Here is a 21188-nt window from a genome sequence, read left to right as displayed (position 1 = left end):
TTAAGTAAAGATTGTCAAAAACATAATAAAAAAAATAAAAATAAATAAAATAAATCTAAAAAAATACCTTAGGGCCTGGCATGATAGCCCAATGGCTCTTTCGCATGTGCCAGTATTCCAAATGGGTGCTGGTTCTAATTCCTTCTGCTGCAGATCCCATCTACTTCCCTGCCTGTGGCCATGGAAAGCGGTAGAAGATGGCCCAAAGCCTTGAGACACTACAGGGAGACCGGGAAGAGGCTCCTGGCTCTGGATTGGCTCACTTCTGCCAGCTGTGATCATTGAGGCCACATGGGGAGTGAACCAGTGGATGCAAGATCTTTCTCTCTGCATATCTGCCTTTCAAAATCATCTTAAATTAAAAAAACCCTGACAAAACCAATAGTAACAATGTTGAATCATAAATAAAGTTTGCAAAAATAAGTCAATACCAGGTGTCTTACTACTAAATTCTACCAAATTAACACCAAAGTTTCTACAAATATTATAAAAAGCTGAAAGGGAGAAAACAGTTTCAAACTTATCCTGATCCCAACAATATTTAGATTCCAAAACTGGACTGAATCAGCAGTTGGGAGATCTTCACCTACATCTGACTGTGTTTTACATTGAAAAACACCATGGAATTGCTCAGTAAAAATGCAATCTCCATTGCTACACAATTTATCTTCTGTATATTTCTTAATATTTCTTCTGAAATAACTTTTCACACCCCAGAAATCTACTTGAAGATATCAGACCAGTACACCTGATAAAAATAAAAGTAAAATTGTTAACACAATATACATAAAAGGAATCCAACAACACACCAATACAATCTTATGATAATCAAAGTGAACCTAACCCAAGGGTGTAGAAAATGGGGGAAACAAATGCAAATCAGCAAACCAAACATTTCACATCAGCAGGGTAAGTATCATTAAAATCTTATAGACAATATTCAATAAAATTCTCCATTTATCTTATAACACACACTTATATGTAAGTTTAGCAAACCTAGAAATATTTAAATATACTTCAATATACCTCAATTGAGAGTAATTTCCTCTAAGATATGCAACTAAATAATAGTGCCAACTTTTTACTGTTATTCAGTTTAATATTTTCCCAACGGAAGTAGACGAGGGAAGGAAATAAAGGGCACAGAAATAGAATACAGATATTCAATTGTGTTTGTTTCCCTGATTTTAATAATGAAACCTAATGAATGCCAAGCCTGTATTCAGTCATTAACAAAAATATTGTTATCTGCTGCAAAATGGATGAACTGGATATGAAAATAAATCTAACATGTTACTATATATATATATATATATGTGTCAAAAACTCACAGGTGCAAACTTAGAGTGGTGATTATTACAGGTTGGGAAGAGTGAGGCCTGGGGAAAGGAAGGAGGTAGAACAGCTAGCAACGAAAATGAGACAGAAGGAACACGATCCAGTGTTCCATCCCAGTGCTTATGCAGGATACTGGTACGGAGGACTGGGTATGCTGTAAAAACAAAGATAAATGGAAAGCCCGGCCACCCGCTTTACTCAGTTTGTGCTGTATATATACTCAAATGCTGCACTGTACCTTACAAAATAGTATTCAAGTTCATGTTGATCAGAATTCACTCGAATTTTTAAAAATCAGAATCATCCCTTCAAACAATGAGCTATCTAAAAAAACGAAATAGTCCCAATATACACAGTATAAAATTCAGTTAGTGCTTTTTAAATTACTTATTGTCTTTTTAAAAAAAACACTTATTTAGTTACAACACCCATTGGTTCAAGTGGAGGACAGGGTTGGAAACAGAACTGACCCAGCAACTGTAACAACCAGCATGTGCATAAGCTGATTGGGGCGATGGACGGTGCCGGACCCTGTACTGGCAAGCACACACAAGAATCAGGTCTGGGATCACATCAGACAAAGTTTCCTTGGAGATCCCTCCAACTGAACTGCTGATCTCAGAACCCCAACCATGGGGAGACTATGTCAGCCAGTGGATTCTGAATAGGTTTCATCGCGATTCGAACGACAGGTTTGGCAGCAATTCATAACTGTTGAACTATCAAAACTGCTTGAGCAGGACCCTCAGAGTGTGCCTCACACTGGGGACCTGGGATGGGTGGGAGGCTGGGTGGGGCTTCTCCCTTTGTTTCTCCCCTGACCTCAGATACAGGGGGAAAAATGATATTAGTGTGGAAATAATGGTATTACCTACTTTCCTGTAGCCCTTGACCCTTTGTATCCTAATCAGCTAAGTAAGATTATAATAATAAATAAAAATTTTTAAAAATACATATATATTTATTTGGTTGCATTGCAAAATCAGATTTAAAGAGAGGAAAGACAAAGATCTCCCATCTGCTGGTCCACTCCCCAGGTGGCCACAACAGCTGGAGACAATCTGCTATCAAGGCAGGAGCCAAGAGATTCTTCAGTGTCTCCCATGTAGGTGCAGGCTCCCAAAGCTTTGGGCCTTTCTCTGCTGCTTTCCCGGGCCACAAGCAGGGAGCTGGATGGGAAGTGGAGCAGCTGGGACATGAACAACTGCCCTTCTGGGATCCTGGCGGAGGCAAGCTGAGGACTTTAGCCTCTACTCTACCATGCCAGGCCCTTTCTAATTCTTTAAAAACAATTTATTTATTTGCTTAAGTGTGCGAATTACAGTACAAGAGTCAAAGACAGAAAGAGTAAGATCTCCCCTCCACTTGCTTACTCCCCCATGGCCACAATGATCAGCAAGGTCCAGTCAAAACCAGGGCTCTGGAACTCCATTCAGATCCTCCACAGGGGTACAGGTGTCCAAGGAACTGGGACATTTTCTGCTGTCTTCCAAGCACAGTAGCAGGGAATTAGATCAGAAAGTGAACATCAGACTATCACTGGTCCATATATAGAACGCTGGCGTTGCATGTAGCAATAAAACATGTCACGTCACAATATCCATCACAAGGATTATTTAAATATACACAGCCTTGTCATCAGAAGTCAGGCTTGCTTTTTCATTGAACCTCTTGCTCACCCTGTACAGGATTTACAATGATGTTACCTGGCATTTTCTACATGCACCTGCTGGAAAACCTACCTGAAATCTAGATGGAAAGGGAATTACACTGCTCTGGTTACAATGTCTATTCACATGAAAGGAAGAACGACAGAAATACAGATGTGTTGTTCACTGGTTGATTTCTGAATGCCTTTCCCAGCTGTGGCTGTGTCACACAGACTCCAGGTTCCCCTCTTGGCATCTCACGTGTGGGTGGGACATATGCAAGTACTTACACCACCACCAGATGTTTCTCAGATGCATGAGGAGGGGGCTGGTGTGAGAGGGCACAGTAGCCAGGACTGGAGTTAGTTGCATTGAAATAAGATGCGTTCATTCTACCACTCCCATACCCTACTTATGCTGTTTTATTCATTTTAATCTCCCTGCAAAATTAGAGTTAAGATATTCAAAATTGAATTAATTCATCTTAGTTAACAACAACAACCAAAAACAAAAAAACAAACAAAAAAAACAAGACCAAACAAACAAACAAAAAAAACCAAAACCCCAAAAACCATGCTGAGTGTTTAGGCTAGCAGGTAAGGAACTTCTTACATTGCAGTGCCTGGGTTCCTGGGTTCCACTCCTAGTTCTGATCTTGATTCCTGTTTCTGTGGTATGGCAGACCTTGGGATGCAGTGGTGCGGCTTAAGGCACTGGGGTTCTGCTACTCACAGAAAAACCTGCACTGAGTTCTCAGCTCCCAGCTTTAGTCCCGATCCATACTTTGCAGGTGTGGGCGTATGGGAAGTAAATCAGTGAACCGGATTTCTGACGTCTCTCACATTCTGTTAAACAAATAAAAGAGACATTATTAAAAAACTGCAATGTGATTTTGGATGTCAGGTCATTGAAAGGAGAGTGTTTGACATCAAACGACGGTACAAACATTCACTTTTTCCAGTTCCATGCCATTTAATATATACATCTTTATTCAAAATGATACTGCCAATAATCAACAAAAATGTTACAACTTATAATAACTAAAAGAAATGATAGAAAATATATATAGGATAGGTGAAAAAAACTGGGACGATAACATACCTGAACTTCTCAAGAAATGGAGCAGTATTACTTATAATTGGGTTTAGATTATTGACAAATGTACATTGCAGGCTCTAAGGAAACTATACAAACAAAATTTAGTAGACACAGCCTTGATATCTTAATAAAAGACAGACAATACAATCCTGGAAGATGCTCAGTTAAAATGAGCATGTGTGGGCATCTGGGGAAGTGGTTGAGAAACTGCTAGGAGACCGTCACCCTACACTGGACTTGCTGCTACCGCACTCCCAGGAAGCAGGCAGGAAATTTCATAAGACTGTGAATCTTGGGCCCAGCGGCGTGGCCTAGCGGCGAAAGTCCTCACCTTGAAAGCCCCGGGATCCCATATGGGCGCCGGTTCTAATCCCGGCAGCTCCACTTCCCATCCAGCTCCCTGCTTGTGGCCTGGGAAAGCAGTCGAGGACGGCCCAATGCATTGGGACCCTGCACCTGCGTGGGAGACCCGGAAGAGGTTCCAGGTTCCCGGCTTCGGATCGGCGCGCACCGGCCCGTTGCGGCTCACTTGGGGAGTGAAACATCGGATGGAAGATCTTCCTCTCTGTCTCTCCTCCTCTCTGTATATCTGGCTGTAATAAAAAAAATGAATAAATCTTAAAAAAAAAAAAAAAACAGAATGTGAATCTTTGCCCCTGCTTGTCATGGACACAGATTTAGTTCCTGGCTCCTGTTTGACCAGACCTTGTCACAATCTTGCAGCAATTCAAGGAGTTAACTAGCAGATGGTAGATCACTCTGTCTCTGAATGTTAGAAATAAAATACATGAATAAAAAATTAGTTTTAAAAATGGTGACAAAAGGAAACAATGTGAAAACCAGAGTTGGCATGTTTGGTGCAGCTTTTCACACACAGCTTGGAGGGCCACATGTATGTTCCCAGTGGTCCTAAATAGAGCAGTGAATTATGTAAAGGAAAATCTCACAGAACAGTAAGGGAAGGTACACACTGACTGGCAGTAATCAGGACAAGTTAATGCGACAGTAGCAGTGCCCAGCCAGGGGTGGCCACTACTCAGCAATGTGATCACCCAGGCATATTAGTTAGTACTAAATGACGAAAATAAAGTCACACCGATCCTAGAGAATCCACAAACTAAAGAAGTGCATAGGGAGGAAATGATAGACTCCAATCCTTCTAACCTACAAACACCTCATACAGCATCAGAATTTGTCCACAATTTGTAACCTAAGAGTACTGTCTCATATGTAAAACACTTGCCAAAATTAGCATATGAGAAATACAAAGAAAAATATTGTCATCAGTATCAAAAGCTAAGGTAAAAGCCAGCATTGTGCTGTAATACGCAATATCCCATATGGAATCAGCTGTTCCACTTCCAACCCAACTCTCTGGTAATCACCCGGGAAGAGCAGTGCAAGATCATCCAAGAGCCTGGGCCCTGGTCACCCACACCGAAGACCTGGAGGAAGCTACAGGCTCCAGGACTCAGCTTGGTTTAGGACGGTTCATTTGGGCCATCTGGAGAGTGAGCCATTGGACTGAGGATGTCTGTCTCTTTTACTTGTAACTGTCCCTTGAAAATAAACAAATGTATATTTTTAAGGTCTATTCATTTATTTGAAAGGCAGAAAACAGAGGTCCTCCATCTGCTGGTTCATTCCATGTGTGGTAGCAATTACTGAACCTGGCCAAAGAAATTAGAGCTTCTGGGTGTCCCACAGGGAGCAGGGACCCAAGCACCTGGGACACATTAGACTGCTTTCCCAGATGCATCAGTGAGGAGCAGAATTGTAGGTGAAGCGGCCAGATCTTGAACTGGAACCCACAGGCAGGTAGCAGCTGGACTGCCTGTGCCACCACATTACCAGAGAAACAAATTTTAAGCAATCAAAAACACCAAACATCAGACAGAACCAGGACTAAGTCACCTCTAGGGACAGAGGTAAAAGAGACCAAGACCTGAACTGACACAGGCTTTTTTCTCACTTAGGCAAATCAGTTTATATTGTGCATAGTATTACAAACATAACAGAAAATGATGGTATTAAGAATTTGTTATCTTTCTCTGACACCACTGAGAAAATTCAGGTTGCATGTAAGAGAACAAAGATGTAACATCCAACTCATGGCACATCATTCCTTCATAACTGAGCAATATAAAAGCATACAATGAGCTCTGGGAAGCAGCCTGCTTGCACTTCACAGGGAGATGCACTCAGCAGCTTCCCCATGTTCCCAGGCCTGGGGGATCACTCTTTCTGAGGACACAGTGCCCAGGGGGCTCACCTCACTGATGGAAGGAATCCTAAGTAGCAAGAAATGTGACAATGTCAATCTGGGAACTCCTCACAGCCTAGAGTGGCTCCTCCCTATCTGTCTTCACTTCTGCAACCACAAATTCAAAACCAAGTGAACGTTGTGACCACTGGGATTTTCTTTTCTCACTTCTAACACCACATGTGTTATGTTGGTTTAATAACAATTTACCACCAACAACTAACGGCAAAGCAATTCAGTTCTCTCAGCATCTAGAGTTAGTAGAGGCCTCAGGGTGAAGTCTCAAACTCTAGACACAGGAGCAGGTTAATGTTGGTGGATGGCAAGTCTTAACTCTGTCTGGTTTTTGTACCCTTTAAGCAGTTTTGTTCCAGATGGCTCTGGGACCTCACCCAGAGCCATCTCTTTAGCAGAAGCTTATCTAGGGTCTGGTAGAGGCTTGTAACAAAATATCAGGGCTACTCTTTTATCCAAGTAAATTCCCTGGGTCTTAAGATCCTTGCCCCAGACAGTGAGCACAAATGATACTTTTTATTAAACCAATCAAATACACTCACACATGTACAAGCCTCTCTACCACCAGAATTGGACCACTGCAAACATTCTCTGAGATAATTTATGAAACCAGTCACAAATGCAGTCACAAATTTACAAGTGTTCTAGTCCACCACCATTTTACCTTCACCAAGACTCTTTGTTGGTACAAACTATCCCATGACTAAACCAACTCGGGATGCAAAATGAAACTGCCCTATGCCCCGAGCACATTGTCCTAGGATTTACCCGAGCCTTTGCCAACGTTTCCCTTCCAAGGTGAGCCCGAGAGAACACAGAGTTTATCAGTCATTTCTGCATTGCCCCTTACATATCTGCTTCTAATAAAATGATATTAATATGTCACCAAGGAATGGGACTGTGGATGGGTAAAGAAAATACTAATGCTCCAAGAGGTTAGCTTTATAAAATAGATGGAACACAGTGGATATCCTCCGGTTTTAGGGCTTCAGCTGCCACTCTGACTGGCAACCCACATGCTACTACTATCTTTCAGGCGAATGAGGGAGCCAGGGTAAATTGGTCATGTTTGTTACAATCGGTTTTGAACTCAGCAAAATCAAAAGTGTGTACTGAGGACCATGTATAAATGTTTCAAGGGAGGATCAAAAACCAGGGACGTTCTGATAAAACGTCTGCACTTAAGTTAGGTAAAAGGAGATGTACTAAGACTTTTGAAGCTTAATTTAGTTTTGTATATTTACTGTGCTGAGAGACAAAGGCAGACCTCTTCATGTACTGTCTCCCTTCCCTCACGCCTGCAACTGGCAAGGCTGAAGCCACAAGACAGACAGTAAATTGAAATTTTCACACTGGTACCCAAGCCACTGTCTGCTGCCTCCCAGCCTGGGCATTAGCTGCACACTGCAGTTGCACAGAGCTGACACCCAGACATTCTGACACAGACACAGGAGTGCACACGCGTCATCTGAACTACTGTCACACACACACACACACACACACAGACATACACACACTCACAAAGCAATGATTTCTTCCTGTGCTGTACCAGGGGGGCATTCACTGCTTTTCTCTCATGCCTATTGTTCAAACAGAAGAGTCCTTTTAAAGAGCTAACAGTTACCTTTTTTAAAAAAAAAGAAGACAATTTACTGAAGCTGAATGAACTGTATCCTGGGGCATATAGTGGATAGTGTTGTGATCGCTCAGGGCAGAAGGCAGCAGTAGGCATTGTGGTAAGAGACTGGCCAATCAGGGATTTATTCCCTGCCTTAATGCTCTCTGCTGAGCCCGACCTCTCAATTCATGCGGATATCTAACCCCAATTAGGAGAACTTAAGCAGTGGGGACAAGTGGTACCATATCAGAAGTCATCAGGATAAATCAGTTTAGTCAACTGTTGCCTGAACAGCTTCTTCTTCCGGTTCCCCTACAGAAGGCCCTTTAGATTTGTCCCTTGTCTACAAGCTCGCTGTGCCATCCCAGGCCTCTGCCAAGCGCAACGCCCTCACCAGATGCTGCCCCCCAACCTGGGAGGAAACTGTGAGGTCAAAAGACTGTTCTAACTGCTGGAGTCTATGCTGGTCTGATATCAGCAACCAGAAAACTGCCCCAGGCCCTTAGGAGGAGCTATACCGAGAATTGAGCTGGGGGGGGGGACTGGAGACGCTGTTTCTCAACCTCACCCCTCCAAAAAAAAAAATCAGGGCCATAGTAAATAAATAAATAAATAAATAAAAATGAAGGCACGGCGCGGTATTTTAAAGGTGAAAGCCTTGCATGCACCGGAATCCCTTATAGGCACCAGACCACCTCCCGGCCGCTCCACTGCCTATAAAACTCCCTGCTTGCGGTCTGGGAAAACATTAGAGCACAGCCCAGGGCCTTGGGACCCTGCACCCACCTACGGCCGCGTGGGAGACACGGAAAAAGATCCCGACTTCTGGCTTCAGATCGGGTCAGCTCCGGCCATTGCGGCCTCTTGGGGACTGAATCAGCGGATGGAAAATCTTTCTGTCCCATTCTCCGTAAAGCTGACTTTCCAATAAAAAAAAAAAAACCGTCACATCTTTAAAAGAAAACAACAATTAAATAAAGGAAAAAACCAATCAGGAAATTTGAACATGAAGTTCAAACGGTCCCTGTTCATTCTCCCCCTCCCCCGCTCACTGCACAGTTTGGAAAGCGGGAGTCCTAAGCTTCAGGGGCAGCGCTGCAGAGTCCCGGCCACCGGCCCCGCCCGCCCCGCGGCCTCAGGACATGCGCTCACACACTCACCCTTCTCGGCTTCTGACGAGTCGGGGGTCCTGCAGAGGCTCCTGCGGGGACGGAGCTCACAGGGCAGCACTGGCTCAGCCACCGGGGCCTTCCCGGAGCAGAACCAGGGACGTGCATATGGCGGCTCCAGAAAGGAACACCCCGTATTTCCTGGGCGCGCACAGACCTCGAGTACGCGTGGTGTCAGAGGACGCACAGCCAATCAGAATCACACTGGGCAAGAGGGCGGACACTTGGGTTTCTGGAGGGCGGGGGAGTAGGGGGCGGGGCTTCACCTGACGTCTGAAGCGTCCTCATCTCCTGCAGCTTGAGGCTTCCAACAGCAGGGGGCGCTGTCACCTCACAGATGAATCCACCTGGTCTGTCCTTCCCTCCTTGTTTGTAATCCTGTTAGTTTAGAATCCCAAAAAATGTGTGACAATCCCCAAAATGAGTAACAATTCACCGAATATTCAATAAATTCTGGGACTTGTCTTCTTTGTGTTGGCTTTTTACTGTAAGGTCATGTGACTTTTTAATATACAGAACTGAAGCATATATGAAAGTACTGTTTAGATTAATTTTTCAATCTCATTTCTCTTACTGATGCTCACTTTGTGGTCTGTATTTTGTATTTTAATGTTGTTCATATGTTTCTCATTAGTGCATAGAAATCTTGCTTGATTCTCTCATGTTAAATTTGGTTTTCCACTCTGTTTTATTCTCTCTATTAATGTTAGGATCATTACTACAGATTGATAGTTCTGCTTAAAGCTTGACCTCTATGCATACAATTTCCTTTCTGTGTTTAATTGCCTGATTACATACCCAGAACAATGCATAAGAGGCAAAGTAAGTGGGCCCAGCGTGGTAGCCTAGTGGCCAAAATCCTTTACTTGCATGTGCCAGGATCCCATATGGGCACCAGTTCTAATCCCAGCAGCCCTGCTTCCCATCCAGTGCCCTGCTTGTCGCCTGGGATGGCAGTTGAAGACAGCCCAAAACCTTGGGACGCTGTACCTGTGTGGGAGACCCACAAGAGGCTCCTGGCTCCTGCCTTTGGATCAGTGCACTTCCGGCCATTGTGGCCTCTTGGGGAGCGAATCAAGGGACGGAGGATCTTCCTCTGTTATTTTTCTCCCTTCTGTATATCTCACTTTCCAATAAAAATACAATAAATCTTAAAAAAAAAAAACCAGAGAGAAGAAGAAACCTTTTCTAGCTTTAACTCGAGGGAATATCAGTGTTCTATGTTATCAATACTGGTCATTATAGGTGCATTGTAGCCTTAGTTATAGTAGGGAAATTGCTATTCTTATTATACAGTTAGCAGTTTCCTTTTATCACTAAAAGCTGAATTTTGTTTAAAAGCTTTTTAACTTTTAATATTAATGGTCTTTTTTATGTTTGCCTTCTGCATCGGTTACTTACTTGATTTTGGAATGTTAACCATGTTGCACCTTCTTTGCATATCCTGATTGTTACTGATTTCACCTGTTTTCATACTTAGCTTGCCAATATGTGCTTAAAATATTTGTGTATTTTTTCGGAAAGCTTTTTTCCTTCCTTTTTCTTTCATGTCCTGATCCAGCTGTGTCATCCATGTAATGCTGAACTCAGGCAAGAACTTGAAACTCGTTTCCTGGTTTTTTGTTTGTTTGTTTTTACTTTGTGAGCATCTTGCAAATGGAGGAGTGCTTTTCTTCCTTGAGCGTCTGGAATGTTTTACAAGTCTGCCGCAGTGATGGACATATGAACAAAACAAGTCTGGACCTGCGGCTTTGCTTGTGAATTTTGTTCATTGGTTGATTTGATTTTTCCAATTCTGGTTCAATATAGTTTATATTTCCTATGTTACTAAATATGTGTATTTTGGTAAAGTGGTATCAAAAATTTAGTGGCTTTTGGTTTCTGCTTTAAAACATCTTATTTCTAAGTAGTTCTGAAAATGCTGTTATGATCTTGTGAAAGCTTTTACACATTTTGTGAAGCACGATGTTTCTATTCCTGGAAGTGATTGTTTCTGTCACATCTCTCCTTCTTAACGGCTTTTATTGATATTTAAAGATGTATTTATTTATTGCAAGATGTATTTATTTTTGTTGTAAAGGCAGCTCACAGAGGGACGAACATAAAGATCTCTAATCTGCAGGTTCACTCCCAAAGTGGTCGCAACAACCAGACTTGAACTTCACCAAAGCCAAGAGACTCTTCTTGGTCTCCCATGCTGATGTAGGGTCCCGAGGATTTGGGCCATTCTCTACCTCTTTCCTTGGCCATAAACAGGGAGCTGGAAGGGAAGTGGCACCAGCAGGACATGAACTGGCACTCATGTTAGATCCCAACTTCTGCAAGGTAAACCGCTGAGCCATCACACCACAACCCTAATTCTTATTAATGTTGTTAAGGAATTGCTTCAGTCATTGATTTTTCAGTGTACTTGAGGTTAGAAATGGGTTCTATTAGATCCCCTCCCATTGTGCTGGTTTATGTGGCATGTTTTATACTCCTTCCTGGATTTCAGAAACCTATACTAACAAGCCTTGTCTGCCTCCTCATGTCTCCCGCCTCATGAGCCTGTGATTATGTCTGGTTTTGTATATCTCTAATCTTCTGCCTAGGACTACAGGCTACATGCAGTTTCAACACCTAATGTGAATAGGACCCTTGTTCTTCCTCGCATTGTGGCATTTTAAATGTGTGTCATTCAAAACAGATCACAAAAGCCATTATTCCTTGTTCCAGAATAAACCAGCTGCATGTTAAGCATTATTATTCATCGTGATCAATAATCAATATTTAGATATTCCATATTTATGAAGAAATTTCTATTTACTCTTTTATTATAGCCATCTTATAAATTGAAGTATCAATCTCATCACCAGTTATTTTTTTAAAATTCTTTCTCTCTTTCTTTCAAACATGAGACATGCAGCAACACATCTTCAATCTCTTGATTCACTCTCTAGATGGCTTTAATAGCTAGGATAGAACCATCCCAAAGATAGAAGCCAGGAGCATATTCCAGGCATACTATGGGGTGCAGGGTCTCAAGGACGTAAGTCCATTCATTAAAAGAAAGGCAGCTTTACAGAGAGAAGAAGAGGCCGCAATGACCAGAACTGAGCTGAACTGAAGCCAGGAGCTTCCTTGGAATCTTCCACGTGGGTACAGGGTATCAAACACTGGGGCCATCTCCACTCCTTTCCTAGGCCATAAGCAGGGGGGCGAAGAAGTGGATAAGCTGGGACATGAATAAGTGCCTATATGAGATGCTGGCACTTGAAAGGTGGAGGATTAACCTGTTGAGCCAAGGTTCCTGACACATGGCAAGCAAATCTTGTCTGACTGCTGTGTGTTTTGTATTCACAGTGACACCAAAGGAGGTAAGCACCTACTGAACTAGTTAGAAACTCCTTTTTCCTGAGATAAATTCACTTCTTTTTAATAACACTGTATCTTATAAGCTGATGGCATATTATGCACATGTTCTGTTTTTCTTCCTGTTGTTGGTTTTCTTTGGTGGCTTTTCCCTTGGGGGGATTTACAGTGACTGTGTAGTGGAGACTGACATGTAAAAATGTGAGGATATGGTGTGGTGTGCATCTCTGCTTTTGGATTGAGGATGGAGTCCCAGTGAAACTGTTGAATGTGTCTTGACAATGGGATGCTGGACATATCATGCCCGCAATGATGGATTTATGACTGTTTATGAAGAACTAAGCTGTTGTAATGATATTGGAGATCTCAGTGGTGGGAGAGGATTAGGGAAGGGGATTGGGGAAATCCCAGGGCCTGTGGAAGTGTATCATAAAATGATAATAATAAAAAAAATGGGAGAAATAACAACGTTTTGAAAAAGCAAAGAAAGAAAAATGTTGGTGAAAACAACATACCAGAAGGTATAGCATTTTCTACTTCCAGAACTCTGTTCATAGAAATAACTTCAGAAACAATACATGTCTTGAACTGGTTGTGCTTACACTGAGTTTAAATATTTGGGACAAGGATATTTGCTCAAATGCATAGCATTTATACAGTTTATGTGTTCTAAAAGAAAGTAAGTGTATATTGTAAATACATATCAAATAGGATATGGATTTCAGGGCTTGATACAAATTTGCCTACAGCACTTGTTACTCTAGAACCCATTCTCTTTATGTTTGCTTTGGTGTGCCTAATATAAATCGAGTCCTGGGAACAGGCAACAGTCACTGACCTCACAGAAGAAATTGGATGTAACAGTCACTATCAAAGGGGAAAAGCAATTTGATTCCTTGAACTAACTTCAGTAACAACAGGTATTTCAACTGTTGCACGAGAATGATGAAAATAGCATGGGTAACTGGCATACATTTGGCATGGGTTGGGGGTGGACCAGATTGAATCAGTTCACGTCATCCACCGGAGCAGAGCGTGGGTCGAGCCAGGTTCGGTCGCGACAAAAGTAGTACACAACACAGAACGCCAAGGTGGGGCTGCCTGTGCCAGATGGGACCGCAGCACCCAACCAGCAGCACCCAACCAGCACACGTGAGAATCAGCAAGGGAGGGGCAGAGCTGACAGGGGAATAAGGGGTGGTCCCCTCGCCAGACAGCTACTCCCACTGGAGAGCGTGAGTTGGGATGGGGGCAGACCAGAATAGGCAGGGCTACAGCAGCTGTGCGCCTCATGTGGACCAGGTCAGAGAAGAGCCAGGATGGGTGGACTATTCCTACTGGTGCAAACAAAATTAGAGTGGGTGAGAGCTGTTGGGGCTTATCCGTGGCAGAATTTGGCACTAGGGGCTAATACTTCAAGTCTAACCACAGAGCCACCTGGAGAGTGCATAATCTGGGAGTGAGAGACACCTGGGAGGGAAATAGTGGGCTCCTCCCTCTTGGGTTACCACTCTCATGGGAGAGCACAAAATAACTAGGACGGGATTTGGGGTGGCTAGACAGAGAGGCACTCAACAACATTCATGAGGGCTGGATAGCTGAGCTGGTTAGATGGAACTAAACCCTTCAACATTTACGAGAGCCAGATGGAATATGGGGCAGACTGGACTAGTCAGCTACACATACTGGCAAACCAGGGTAGGGGCGGGCCTGGTGAGGGTTATTGTGGGTCGCTCTGACTAGGCTGCAGCTCCCACTGGTTTATGTGAGGGCTGAGTATGTGCTGGGCAGAGCCAGGATGGACTGCAACACTCATTGGTTCCAGTGGAGGTCGGGGCTGAGAACAGAACTAACCCAGCAGTTGCAACCACCAGCTGACTGGGGTGATGGACTATGCCGGGCCCTGTACTTGCTAATACATATAGGAATCTGGTCTGGGAACACCTCAAAGTTTCTTTGGGGATCCCCTCAATTGAAATGGCGACTCAGAACCTTAACCAAGAAAAGATGGAAGACAGAGCAGGTCAATCAACCACCTCAGCTATATGTTGGCAGCGAAATACTGGACAAAGGGAGACTCTATAATGGACTGTATCAATCAGAGGATTCTTCGACAGCCTCATTGTGCCTGGGGTGGCGAGATTGGCAGTGATTTATAGCTGGTTAACTATCGGAACCACTTGGACAAGGATCTCAGAGCGTGCCCTACATCCGGGACCTGGGGTGGGTGGGAGACTGGGTGGGGCGTCTCCCTCAATATTCCCTTTACCTCAGATATATGAAGGCAACAATAGGGAAATGGTGGTCTTACCCACTTTCGCGTGGCCCTTGTACCTTTTACCCTAATTAACAAAGATTGCCAAAATATAATAATAATAATAAAAAGAAAATAGCATGGGTACTGAAATGCTCCTTGAATGAGTCAGTTGTGATCAATACGCGTTGAGCTCCCAGAGAAGTAAATGTTTTAAGCACCTACTGTATGTGTTACAAACTACTTTTCTTAACATACACTTTTTTCAATAAAATTTTCAATAAAATTAAGGCCCTGTCCCTTATCACATTAGTAAGGTGACTGCTTACACATTACATTATATGTACTCTATTACATTATTACATTTTATTTATTACATTACATATTACAAATGTGGAATGAAAGTTATAGGTATACATTGCATACCAGAAGGTGCAACATTCATATTCTAGTTTCGGAAGAACTCTACTCTTGGAAATAACTTCAGAAACAATGCAGTTGTTTCACAGATCCCATCTACCAGCTTGAAACTTTGGGCAAAGGAATGTTGCTGAGGTGCATGGCATTCATGTGAGATGTGTGTGAGAACAGGAGTGAAACCTGTGCAGTAAATGCGTACGAAACTGGATCTTCATTCCATGGCTTCTTAGAACTTTGTCTTCAACAATGGAAACATGTTAGGATCTGTGGGAAGTCCTGCAGTTGGGGCAGATGGCACAAGGGTGTGAGAAGTATGGCTCGCTGGTTAGCAAGGCTACAAGGGATTTCTGGCTGTTTGGCAAGGCCTGAAAGAGTCTCTCTGATCACCTCATCGCTGCCTCATCTCATTGAATGGACCCTTGCTCACCTGCCTGATATTTCATGCAATTTTTTTCTTGAGGGTGGTGGTGTTTTCTGCAAATGTGAAATGATTTCTCTAGCTGGTATAATACCTGAAAGTGACTTTATTAATCATGCTATATAGTAAAAGGGTCTTTAGCAACTTAAGACAATAACACACAGCTAAAAGTATACAGTAGTACAATCGAGCCTATATTGTTCCCAAACATCTTATTATGTGCCCTCCTTTGTCCTGGAAGTTACCCTAAGATGCATAATGATCTCCTTAAGAAATGGCTTGGCAATACTGTAGAAACATATGGCAACCCTGGAGGTACAAAGATTTTATTTACCGCACAGCCCCAAACTGCTACACTACACGGAATGACACATTCTGGCTTCCCACCACGTACAGCAGAAAGTACATGGAGCATCTTCTAAAGAGAGATAAATGTTATGAGTTCCTAAAGGAAAAGGGTTTGAAATTTCTATTCTATATTGGCATTTAGATTTAGGAAAAGAAAATAGTTTTAACAGATAAAAAGAAGTTTCTTTTTTTTTTTTTTTTTTTTTTAAAGATTTTATTATTGTTATTGGAAAGCCGGATATACAGAGAGGAAGAGAGACAGAGAGGAAGATCTTCCATCCGATGTTTCACTCCCCAAGTGAGCCGCAACGGGCCGGTGCGCGCCGATCCGAAGCCGGGAACCTGGAACCTCTTCCGGGTCTCCCACATGGGTGCAGGGTCCCAATGCATTGGGCCGTCCTCAACTGCTTTCCCAGGCCACAAGCAGGGAGCTGGATGGGAAGTGGAGCTGCCAGGATTAGAACCGGTGCCCATATGGGATCCCGGGGCACGTTCAAGGCGAGGACTTTAGCCGCTAGGCCACGCTGCCGGGCCCAAAAGAAGTTTCTTGTAAAGGGCCTCCATTCATAGAAAGGTTGGGTTGCCCTGATCTGTCTCACTGACCTTTAACAAAAGAACGACAAAAAGAGAAATACAAACCCAACTGAATCAATACTAGGTGAAGGTGAAGGAATGATCATAAGATTTTGATTTGATTTTTGTTTGAGCTAGGGATGTGCTTAGTAGTAGAGATAGCTTTAGGGGTATTATTAGGTAAACTATAGAGATATTACTAGGTAAAGTGTAGAGCTTGGCTTAGAGTTATAGACAGGGTTCACCTTGGGAACAGAACTTATTTTAGGTTTAGGACTAGGTTCAGGATTAATTGAATCTTCAGGGTTGTGTTTAGACTTTGTTTAGCTTTAATATTCATATTTCAGTTTGATTTTTTTTTTTTAATTTTTTGATTAGGAGTTGGCTAAGATTATGCTTAGGGCCAGTGGTAATGAAGAACAAAAGTTAGGATAGTATTTGGGCTAGGATTAAGAGAAAGGATAGGTCTAAGATAGGTATTAATGTTAGGGTTAAAATTAGAATTAGGACTAGTTTTACAGGAAGAATTGGGACTAGCATTAAAATTAAGGCTAGAGATTTGATTGGCATTAGGGTTAGGATTACTCTTAGAATTAGGGAAAAATGCAGTGTTTTTGTTTTGTTTTCACAGAGTGTACAGGCATTTTGAAAGTGTATTTTTTCCTTTTTTAAAGATTTATTTTATTTTTATTGGAAAGTCCGACATACATAGAGGAGGAGAGACAGAGAGGAAGATCTTCTGTCTGCTGACTCACTCCCCAGTCGGTTGCAATGGCTGGAGATGAACTGATCTGAAGCCATTAGCCAGGCGTTTTCTCCAGGTCTCCCATGCAGATGCAGGGTCCCAAGGCTTTGGGCCATCCTCTACTGCTTTCCCAGGCTACAAGTAGGAAGTTGGATGGGAAGCAGAGGCATTAGGACTAGAACCAGTATCCGTATGGGATCCTGGTGTGTGCAAGTCTAGGGCTTTAGCTGCTGGGCTGCTGCACTTGGCTGGGAAAATTGTAGTGTTAGGAATGAGCTAGAATTAAATGTTGGGCTGGTTCTACAGCTGGCGCTAGAAATAGGGCTGGAGTTAAGGCAAGTGTTAATGTTGAGAGTAAGGTTAAATTAGAGTTAGGAATAGAGTGACAATTGGTATTAGATTTAGGGTTAAGGTTAGTGTTAGAGTTAAGGCTGCAATTTGGTATTACTCTTAAGGTTAGGTCAGCGTTAGAGCAAGTTTGGGTTAGGAAGAGGATTAGGACTACAGTTAACACTATGGCTATGATTGGTGTTCATGTTATGGTTAATGTTAGGGATAGTTCAATGGTTATAGAAAGGTTTGCATAAGGACTAGGGCAAAGGTTAGTGTAAGGATTTAGAGCTCGGATTATGATTACAGTTAGGACTACAGTTGGTATTAGAATTAGTGTGAGGGTTAAGGTTAGAGCTAGGATTAATGTTAGGGGAAGTGTCAGGGTTACGACAGGATGAGGGAGGGTTATGTTTTAACATTCATTTGGTATTAGGGTTAGAGCTAGGGTTAGAGTTAAGTCTATGCTTAGGGTTAGGGCAGGGTTAGGGTTTTAGTTAGGGCATGATTATAATTAGGTTTAGGATTAGAATTGGAACTTGGGTTGAAATGAGAGCTACAGTAGGGCTACAGTTGAATGTAGGATTAAGGTTAGGACTAGGACAAGGGTTGGGATTAGAGTTAGGACTAGATTTAGAATCAGTACTAGATTTACAATTAGGAGTCATGTTTGGGTTAGCATTAGTGCTCACATTAGGACTAGATGAGAGTCAGGATTATGGCTGTGGCTAACCCCAAGTATGGATAGTAACAATCTCATGAATTAACTCTAGCCCTAACTCTAACCCCAGCCTCAAACTATCCTAATCCTAACTCCACTGCCAGCTAACCCTAAACCGAGTGACAGCCGTAGCATTACTCCTAATCCTAACCCCGACTATAACACTAACTGTTTCTTGACTTTTTATAGCTGTAATCATGAGCCAAGCTGTAGGCCTAATCCTAATCCTAACCTTGACTCTAGTCTTAATTCAACCTGATCTAGTCATAATTTTAACTCTAATACTAACCATAATTCTTACCCTTGTTCTAACCTTGGCCCTCACCCTGCTTTTAGAATAAACCTAGCCTTAATCAGAACACTAACCCTGAAATAACTAATTTAAATCCAAATCTAGCCCCAGCCCTAATACTAACCCTAACATAAAATCTAGCTGTGACACAGCTCAACCTCTAGGCATTATCCTAACCCTAAACCTAGCCCTAGCACTAACCCAACCCTTTACATGAGGCCTAGCACTAATACTAATTCCAACCTACATCATACCCAAATACAGAAATGATGATTATGCCTAATCCTTGCCCTGATCCTAACCCTCATGCCGACACTAGCTCTAGGTCTAACCCCAAATATAAATGTAATCCTAACCCTAATCCCAACCTAAGACAAAGCCCTAACCCTGACTCCAACCCTAACACAAATGTAGTCATCACTGGAATACTAAGCATAGCCCTGAACTGAACCATCCCCTAGCTGTATTTCTAAACCTAATCCTAATGCTAACTCTAATCATCATCCTAACCACAACACTAAGCCAAAATTCAGCTGTTGCCAAAACCTTAATCATAAGCCTAACACTTGATTTTGACCTATCCTTAATCCTAGCAAAAACTTTAACACTAACGTTAGCCCTCAACCTAACATTAACTCTAGCTCTAAGCATAATTCTAGCATTAACTATAATCTAACCAAAATACAAAAATCAACACAAAACTACTTAATCCTAAATTAGCCATGGCTTTAAAGCTAGTGTTAACTATAAGCTTAGCTCTATTCTAATGCCACATAGCACTTATCCTAATTTTAATAACTCTCAATCTAGCACTAACCTAACGCTAAGTCTGCACCATAAATTTAACCTAAACTCTACATCTAGCTTTAACCTAAACATTACTCTGTCCTTAACACTAATCCCAATCCTACCTCATACAATAACACTAATCCTAGGACTGTATCTAATCCTGTTTGTAAATCTAAACCTAACCCTAACCATAAGGCTAACCATAACTTCACTCTCAAACCTAACAGTAACCTCACTGCTAATCTAACCTTAACAATAGCCGTAACCCTAACCCTAGCTATATCTAATCTTAATTCTAGCTCTTATCCCATTGAGAATCCAAATCATAAGCCTAAATTTAACACTAACAATAAATTTAGCCCTAACCCAAAACTTAGGCTTTGGGCTAACCACAACACTATCCCTTGATATAATGAGAACCTGAAGTCTCACCCTGCACACATCCACACCATTAAACCTAACCATCACCCAGAATTGACCACTTTTACAATATGGTGACCCTATCACATGACACTATATGCTGTTCAGGAAATCTCACTGAGAGATATGATAGGGAATATGATGTGATCTGCCTGTGGAAATCAGCTTGACTTGGCTATTCTACATGACATACGCTTTTCAAAACACCTCCTCTAATTGAACACTAAGATCACTTTGGCTCCTTGGAAATATACAGCTATTCTAATTGATGGAAAATGGAAAGGTTTTCATAGTACCAGTGTTAAAAAAGCCATAGACTTCACCACATTTTCAGCAGATTAGCGCACTCACACTCAAGGGACACCCAGCCCCATACACTCATGATCTTCTGGCTTCCACGGAGGCTGAACATCCTCCCTGCCAGGCCCTGTGGGGAGAAAGACCATAGAAAGCAGAGCCACTCACCACCTTTCTCCATCACTCAGGAGAGCAAGTTTTTGTAGAATGCTGAGGCTGCAGGATTCTGGGCTGCTATGACCTGGTAGCTGCTGATTGGACAGCTTGTATCACCATGCAACCCTATGAGGTCAAAGAGAAGCAGCCAATTAGAATGCTCCCTATTATCAGGACAGCCTCACCAGGGTATGTTAGGAAAGCAAGAGTGAGGGCTGAAGCCAGAGCTCAGGTTCAAACCTCTGAGCTTTTATTTGGTCTTGGCCCACCAAAGTTGGTGTGCTGTCTGTCACCTTCTCAATGATCCAACTCATTCCTCCACGTGTCTCAGATCTCACTGTGATCTGGAGCTTGTCACAACCCATGGCAACTGAGTTACAATCCTATGAATGTCAAACTTCAACAACTTTCCCCCCACATCCTTCTCTTGGAACTTTTCTCCATACTTTCCATGCATTTGGTGTGTTATGTCATGGGTTTTATTTACAGGCTTGTTGTAAAGAATGCTTACAGATCTTACATCCTGTTTTACTGCATTTCAATTTTAGGTAGTCTCCCTTCTTAGTCCCACCCCACTTTTTTGGGGGGGCAGGGACCAGCATTTTGTGTTTGTACTTGATGCCTCTGCGTCATTCTGCAAATTGTAGTTTTTCCTTCTTTGGATCCAGTCATCACGTGAACTGACTGATTTAGGGTTTGATTGCCTGAGTTATACTTTGCATTATTTAGTTAGCTGGTTAGTTAGTTAGCTGTTTTGCTTGAAATAAACACTTAGGCCCTGTGTTTTCTGTTTGTTGGTTGTTTCCATGACAACATTTCCATTGTAAACAGGTCAGGAGGAGATCAACCTTGTTTGCATCCAATCCCAGAGGAAACATTTTTAATAATTCTGTGTTACTTGCGTTGTATGTTTCAGGTTTATTT

At 42.4% G+C, this 21188-nt stretch overlaps 1 protein-coding gene across 2 annotated transcripts in view; it reads right to left on the bottom strand.

The window, feature by feature from the left end:
* The window catches only part of LOC101534462 (zinc finger protein 260-like), a 57085-nt gene extending 36751 nt beyond the window's left edge, over positions 1 to 20334 (bottom strand). Inside the window, exons 1-2 of one of the 2 annotated variants that reach the window (XM_058680086.1) lie at positions 20277 to 20334; positions 3600 to 3832 (exon numbers count right to left, since the gene is read on the bottom strand). In XM_058680086.1, coding sequence (XP_058536069.1) covers positions 3600 to 3601 — 2 coding nt within the window. In that variant the 5' untranslated portion in view covers positions 3602 to 3832; positions 20277 to 20334. Of the gene's footprint in view, positions 1 to 3599; positions 3833 to 9141; positions 9228 to 20276 lie in introns of those variants that run through there. The other variant, XM_058680087.1, reaches the window with a different exon arrangement.
* Positions 20335 to 21188: the final 854 nt, after the last annotated feature.

Source organism: Ochotona princeps, chromosome 23 (assembly GCF_030435755.1).
Source record: "Ochotona princeps isolate mOchPri1 chromosome 23, mOchPri1.hap1, whole genome shotgun sequence".
In the NCBI taxonomy this organism is placed as follows: Eukaryota; Metazoa; Chordata; class Mammalia; order Lagomorpha; family Ochotonidae; genus Ochotona; species Ochotona princeps.
This window is presented reverse-complemented; position numbering and strand designations above follow the sequence as displayed.